We start from the raw sequence: 7,263 nt of genomic DNA, 5'->3' as shown, positions 1-7,263 counted from the left end.
GATTTACCGGGTATGCCACCAGAGCGGAAAGTTGAATTTGCTATAGAGCTTCTTCCTGGAACCGCCCCCATCTCTAAGAGAGCTTACAGAATATCTGGACCAGAGTTGGTTGAGCTTAAGAAGCAGATTGATGAGCTGTCAGAGAAAGGTTACATCCGGCCAAGCACCTCGCCTTGGGCCGCCCCTGTCTTGTTTGTGGAGAAGAAAGATGGCACCAAGAGGATGCGTATCGATTATCGAGCTTTGAATGAGGTCACGATCAAGAACAAGTACCCCTTGCCCAGAATTGAAGATCTGTTCGACCAGTTGAGAGGAGCCAGTGTGTTCTCCAAGATTGATCTGAGGTCAGGTTATCATCAGCTCAGGATCCGACCTTCGGACATTCCGAAGACGGCATTCATTACCAAGTATGGTTTATATGAGTTCACAGTGATGTCTTTTGGTTTGACCAATGCGCCAGCATTCTTCATGAACTTGATGAACAGTGTATTCATGGATTATCTCGATAAGTTTGTGGTGGTATTCATTGATGACATTCTGGTTTATTCTCAAAGCGAAGAAGAGCATGCAGATCATTTGAAGATGGTATTGCAGAGATTGCGAGAACACCAGTTGTATGCAAAGTTGAGCAAGTGTGAGTTCTGGATCAGTGAAGTCCTGTTCTTGGGTCATATAATCAACAAGGAAGGATTGGCTGTGGATCCGAAGAAAGTGGCAGACATTTTGAACTGGAAAGCGCCAACAGATGCTAGAGGAATCAAGAGTTTCATTGGAATGGCCGGATACTATCGGCGATTCATTGAAGGGTTTTCGAAGATTGCGAAGCCAATGACAGCGTTGCTAGGCAACAAGGTTGAGTTCAAGTGGACCCAGAAATGTCAAGAGGCCTTTGAAGCGCTGAAAGAGAAGTTGACTACAGCGCCTGTCCTAGTCTTGCCTGATGTGCACAAGCCCTTTTCGGTGTATTGCGATGCTTGCTACACAGGTTTGGGATGCGTGTTGATGCAAGAGGGAAGAGTTGTGGCTTACTCGTCCCGACAGCTGAAGGTTCATGAGAAGAACTACCCAATCCATGATCTAGAGTTGGCAGCAGTGGTTCACGCACTGAAGACATGGAGGCACTATCTGTATGGACAGAAATGCGATGTTTACACAGACCACAAGAGTCTGAAGTACATATTCACTCAGTCAGAATTGAACATGAGGCAACGAAGATGGTTAGAATTGATCAAAGACTATGAGTTGGAGATTCATTACCATCCAGGAAAAGCGAACGTAGTGGCAGATGCTTTGAGCAGAAAGAGTCAAGTCAATCTGATGGTCGCTCGTCCGATGCCTTATGAGTTGGCCAAAGAGTTTGACAGGTTGAGTCTCGGGTTTCTGAACAATTCGCGAGGAGTCACAGTTGAATTGGAACCTACCTTGGAGCGCGAAATCAAAGAAGCGCAGAAAAATGATGAGAAGATCAGTGAGATTCGGCGATTGATTCTAGATGGCAGAGGCAAAGATTTTCGAGAAGATGCTGTAGGAGTGGTATGGTTCAAAGACCGCTTGTGTGTTCCCAATGTCCAGTCTATTCGGGAGTTGATTCTTAAGGAAGCTCATGAGACAGCTTATTCGATTCACCCTGGCAGTGAGAAGATGTATCAGGATCTGAAGAAGAAATTCTGGTGGTACGGAATGAAAAGAGAAATCGCAGAGCATGTGGCTATGTGCGATAGTTGTCGAAGAATTAAGGCAGAACACCAGAGACCAGCTGGATTGTTGCAACCGTTGCAGATCCCTCAGTGGAAATGGGATGAAATTGGTATGGATTTCATAGTCGGATTGCCTCGCACTCGAGCCGGCTACGATTCCATTTGGGTAGTAGTGGACCGCTTGACCAAGTCAGCCCACTTCATACCTGTCAAGACCAACTACAACAGTGCAGTATTGGCAGAATTGTATATGTCTCGGATCGTTTGTCTTCATGGTGTGCCAAAGAAGATAGTGTCAGACAGAGGAACGCAGTTCACCTCTCATTTCTGGCAGCAGTTGCATGAAGCCTTGGGCACGCATCTGAATTTCAGTTCAGCTTATCACCCGCAGACAGATGGTCAGACTGAAAGAACCAATCAAATTCTTGAAGATATGTTGAGAGCCTGTGCGTTGCAAGATCAGTCCGGATGGGACAAGCGATTGCCTTATGCAGAGTTTTCCTATAACAACAGTTACCAGGCCAGTTTGAAGATGTCACCGTTTCAAGCGCTGTATGGAAGGAGTTGCAGAACTCCGTTGCAATGGGATCAGCCTGGAGAGAAGCAGGTGTTTGGGCCAGATATTTTGCTCGAAGCCGAAGAGAACATCAAGATGGTTCGAGAGAATCTGAAGATAGCGCAATCGAGGCAGCGAAGCTATGCAGACACAAGAAGAAGAGAGCTGAGTTTCGAAGTCGGAGACTTTGTCTATCTGAAAGTGTCACCGATCAGAGGAGTCAGAAGATTCGGAGTCAAAGGCAAGCTGGCACCCCGCTACATTGGTCCGTATCAAATTCTCTCAAAGCGTGGAGAAGTGGCTTATCAGCTCAGCCTGCCAGAGAATTTGTCTGCTGTGCATGATGTCTTTCATGTGTCTCAATTGAAGAAGTGTTTGCGTGTGCCAGAAGAACAGTTGCCAGTGGAAGGTCTTGAAGTCCAGGAGGACTTGACCTATATTGAGAAGCCAGCTCAGATCCTTGAGGTTGCAGATAGAGTCACCCGAAGGAAGACCGTCAGAATGTGCAAAGTCAGATGGAGTCACCACTCTGAGGAAGAAGCAACCTGGGAGCGTGAAGATGATCTGATGGCCAAGTACCCGGAGCTCTTTGCTAGCCAGCCCTGAATCTCGAGGGCGAGATTCTTTTAAGGGGGATAGGTTTGTAACGCCCCGAATTTTTGCAGTTGAATTTTTTCTTTTCTTTACTCGCCAAAATTCGGGCGTTACCTTTCCCTTTTCTTTTTCCCCTCGCTAAACCTTGACCTTTTTCAAAGTTTAGCGGGATTCGGTTTGGATCTCCCATGTAGGAAAAACCCTAAATACTTTATGTTGTTTGATGCACCATGCCGAACCTTGCATTTCTTTTGATTGCTTTGAAAGTGCAAATGCATTCATGTAGGAAGATCGGGTTTCGAAAATAAGGAGAAGATCTTTTCTTTCTTTTTCTCTCTCTTTCTCTCTCCTCTTTCTCTCTCTCTCCCGCGCCGTGGGCCGACCCCGGCCGGCCCAGCCGCCCCCTGGCGCCCCCCCCTTGGGCCCAATTGGCCCAAGCCGCCCCCCCCACCCCCTCTATTTTTCCCAATTCTCTCTCCCTCCCTCTCATTTTCTCTCATTTTCTCTCCCTCACCCTAAGCCGCCGCCGCCCCTGCCCCCTACCCTAAGCTGCCGCCGCCCCTGCCCCCTACCCTAGGCCGCCGCGCCGCCCCCTGCCGCCGGCCGCCCCTCGCCGTCGATCCCCGCCGGTGAGCCCCCTCCCCCTCTCCTCCCTCCCCCTCTCCTCCCTCCCCTTCCCCTCGCCCGCTCGGCCCCTTGGCCGCGCCCCCGGCCCCCCAGCGCGCCCCCGGCTCGGCCGCCTGGCCAGCCCGGCCGCCCCCCCCCCCCCCCGCGCGCGCCCCCATGGCCGGCTCGGCCGCTCGGCCGCCCCGCGCCCTGCCCCGCGCCCCTGCGCGCCCAGCGGCTCGGCCGCCCCGCCCCCCTGCTCGGCCGGCTCGGCCGCCCCCTGCGCCGCCCGCCCTCGCCAGCCCGGCCGCCCGCCGCCGGCTCAGCCGCCCCGGCTCGGCCGCCCCTGCGCGCCCCGCCTAGGGCCGGTTCAACCGCCCCTAGGGCCGGTTCAACCGCCCCTAGGGCCGGTTCAACCGCCCCCCCCCCTCTGTTTTTTTTTTTATTATTTTTTTTATTTTTATTTTTATTTTATTTACTTTCTGTGATCATAATTACTGTATTTTAAGTAGGCTAATCACTGTTCATGCTATGGGAAAATAGGAAGTTTAATTTAAAATTCCGTTATGCTATTGATTCACGTAGTTAATTGTTTACCCTGTGCAATGTTGATCAACTAAAAGTGATTAGGTTTCCATTAGTATATATAAATATATATAACAGAATTATTTTGTTAAAAAACCAATTGTGTCATTAGTGCATAAGATTTAACCCCCTGCGAGACCTTTCCCGTTTCTTTCTAACCATAACAAATGCGTTATCGAATGTCATACTTGGTGCATATTCACTTTATTTGTTATCTTGTATGGTGTACTGTTCTTTTGTATTAAATATGTGGATGGATGTATGTATGTTTGCGCTCGCATAGAGAACGATCCGGTCGAAGAGCCCGAGGAATTCGCAGGAGAAGCCCCTGAGCAGCAGTCGGTTGGTGGAGGCAAGTGTCCTTTGACCTATCTCTGTCCTATTCATTCTTTAATTCACCTCCCGCATTACACATTTATACCTAAGGATTGACTAGCTTTTGTTATCCATGTCCTTGTTTACCTATTTGGGTCGGATTATTACTACTTAGTCTGATGCTATTGCTCAACTCTAATCAATGAACATGATGTGATTATCTATGATACGCTGTTTTCCCGTTCTTCTTTATGATTATACTTGTGGTTTTCAAGGGGACTCGAGCGGTTTCTCGAGTGCCTCTCCGTAAGGACCTGTTCTATGGATGACCGCCCGGGAAAACAGTGCAACCATGAGGGTGGAATGGGGTGCCCTTAGCTGAATAATTAGAGGATCCGGGATGTAGTTCACTTAGCCGTCGTGCCGTCAATGGGGCTCGGTGTATGCGGCTCGCTCTGCCAAGTTTGGGTTCGCCCCTTGGGGAGGAGTGCGGTGCATTTAGGAAACCTAACGGGTGGCTACAGCCCCGGGGAATCTTTGTAAAGGCTACGTAGTGAAACCCTGCCTATTCACCTTGGTAGTGTTTAAGGGTTTGATCGGCCCGAGGCAAGAGGGAATCACGGCTTGTGGGTAAAGTGCACAACCTCTGCAGAGTGTTATGAAACTGATATATCAGCCGTGCTCACGGTTATGAGCGGCCAAGGGAGCTCCAATGATTAGTGGTACTTGATCAGAGACACTGTGGTACAGGTGGTTATGAGATCGATGGTTCTGGTTATGATTATGGTATTGGTAAGTGGTATTCTTTCCGTTTGGAAAGGATACATTGGGTTAATAACTTGGGTTAATGTTAAAACCTGGCTTTCTACTAGTAAGTAATAACCTGACCAACTAAAAGCAACTGCTTGACTTATCCCCACATAAAGCTAGTCCACTACAGCCAAACGGGATGCTTGCTGAGTATGTTGATGTGTACTCACCCTTGCTCTACACACCAAACCCCCCCCCAGGTTGTCAGCATTGCAACCACTGCTCAGGAGAAGATGAAGCTGTGGAAGGAGACTTCCAGGAGTTCCAAGACTACGACGAGTTCTAGGTGTGGGTTAGCGGCAACCCCCAGTCGGCTGCCTGTGAAGGCCGTGTTATCTACGTTTCGTTTTCGCACTTTGATTTATTGTAAGAACTATATGGACGTCTCAGACGTATGATGTAATCGACTATTTCCCTTATTAATACTATTTTGAGCACTGTGTGATGATGTCCATATTATGTAACTGCTGTGTACGTGAATAACTGATCCTGGCACGTACATGGTTCGCATTCGGTTTGCCTTCTAAAACCGGGTGTGACATCTAATCCAAAACCAACTGTACATATATCACGAACTTAATACCATCTATATATGTACTGGACTAAAAGTAAAAACAAAAAAATAACATGAGCTAAGACAAGAGGAGGAATATCAGAACATGCCATTTTGGCCCATGGTGCTAGCTGCCCCAACATCCCGGAGCCAAAAATTCCTCAAGGCTAGGGATTTCAGAGGAGGAATGTCAGAACTTGCCATTTTGTCGTGGAATCCTCCAAGAACCTGTCGCCGGCGAGCTCCTTGAGCAGGGCTACACGTTGCTCTACATAAGGCTAGAGCCCTTGAGATGCTTCACACGCAAACCACGTCCTTGCCTCCCATCTTGACCCCGTCGATGACATGAGTCCCAGACTTGTCGATGAACCTGCAGGGAGGGAGCTAGCAGCAACATCAGTTTTCGAGACCCAACACGACTCACCGCCGCTAGGACGGTCGTACTCGGCGAGCTACCACAACCTGCTCGACTCCATAGACTGCAGGGAGGAACGGCGGTGAGGCTGGAGCCGGAAACGGAAGCTGAAGTGAGGGACCCAGGCACCGGCACCGGCGCCGGTTCAACTTACTTGCGGAGGACGCTTGAAGAAGTGTTTATATGATATTGTGCTAAGTAATGCTTAAATCAGTGAAAGAAAGAAAAACAACACTAATAACAGGGCAGTAGATGCCAATGCCTCTTGTTTGCTAAAATAATGATGTTACACTTACAGCAGTCGATCGAAGTTTTGGTGAGTACTGCAGAAGCCTGGACACAAGATCTACTGCTTCAGCAGGCATCCTTTTATGGAATATCTAGCATAGAAAGACATCAATGGAAGATGTCAACCTTGGTGGAGGTTAGGGACAGGAAGAGAGGGCACAAAATCCAATACAAAATTCCTACCTTATGCCACGGGTGAGCTTTGATTTGCGGGAATTTAAACTCGATATAATTTGGATTCATGCACTTAATTTCTTCACGTGTGGGTGTGCCCAGAACCTGAGAGATGATGGGATTAAATTGGAGGTAAAGCAACGATATGCAGGAGTTTAATTGGGACAAAGATAGTAGTTTACCTTGATGATTTCAACAAGCTGATCAACACCGCTTTCTCCAGGGAACAGAGGCTGTTAAAAAGAACAATCAGATTGTAGGCAGACATAAGCTGGGGTAGTCCACTGATGACCCACGTACATGGAGTGATCACTTACCTGTCCTAGAAGCAGCTCAGCGAGCACACAGATGTTGAATGATATCCTCAGCTGCATGTGAAGTCCTATAGATATCATCTGGAGCCGCATGCCTACCTGGTTTACTGGCCAATTCTTCTGTCAAGCTGGCCTCCAAATCATGAGAAGAAACTTCTGTTTGATAAGTAGACCTGCCAGTAGTTGGATAGTCTATTTGTACATCATCTTCCTGCAGTGCAAAGTAAATCGAGATATATGTCATAGCCAATGGATCAGAAGTTCAGTAATGAATAATTAAAAGGTTAAAAACGACTTTAGTAACAAGCATCTCCACAGAAATATCGCTCTTGCTACATGCCTCGTGTTCGTTGGCA

At 48.3% G+C, this 7,263-nt stretch overlaps 1 protein-coding gene across 1 annotated transcript; it reads right to left on the bottom strand.

The window, feature by feature from the left end:
* Nucleotides 1-6,401: 6,401 nt before the first annotated feature.
* LOC103649614 (glycogen synthase kinase-3 homolog MsK-3) lies at nucleotides 6,402-7,015 on the bottom strand. Its single transcript, XM_008675352.3, has 4 exons — nucleotides 6,911-7,015; nucleotides 6,776-6,826; nucleotides 6,603-6,698; nucleotides 6,402-6,511 (listed from the first exon to the last, which is right to left on the bottom strand). Exons 1-4 carry the CDS (start codon nucleotides 6,998-7,000, stop codon nucleotides 6,404-6,406), a joined length of 345 nt encoding a protein of 114 aa, XP_008673574.1. The 5' UTR covers nucleotides 7,001-7,015; the 3' UTR covers nucleotides 6,402-6,403.
* Nucleotides 7,016-7,263: the final 248 nt, after the last annotated feature.

The sequence above is a fragment of the Zea mays genome, chromosome 3 (assembly GCF_902167145.1).
Source record: "Zea mays cultivar B73 chromosome 3, Zm-B73-REFERENCE-NAM-5.0, whole genome shotgun sequence".
Lineage (NCBI taxonomy): Eukaryota > Viridiplantae > Streptophyta > Magnoliopsida > Poales > Poaceae > Zea > Zea mays.
The sequence above is the reverse complement of the archived record's forward strand: the minus strand, read 5'-3'. Positions and strand labels throughout refer to the sequence as shown.

What these genes read in the sequence shown, in the direction of transcription:
- LOC103649614 (XM_008675352.3), bottom strand. Translation starts at nt 7,000, where the DNA reads ATGCGGCTCCAGATGATATCTATAGGACTTCACATGCAGCTGAGGATA. An exon ending in CTGAGCTGCTTCTAGGACAG is followed by an intron (nt 6,827 to 6,910) that starts GTAAGTGATCAC and finishes TCTTTTTAACAG; the next exon opens with CCTCTGTTCCCTGGAGAAAG. An exon ending in AGCTTGTTGAAATCATCAAG is followed by an intron (nt 6,699 to 6,775) that starts GTAAACTACTAT and finishes ATCATCTCTCAG; the next exon opens with GTTCTGGGCACACCCACACG.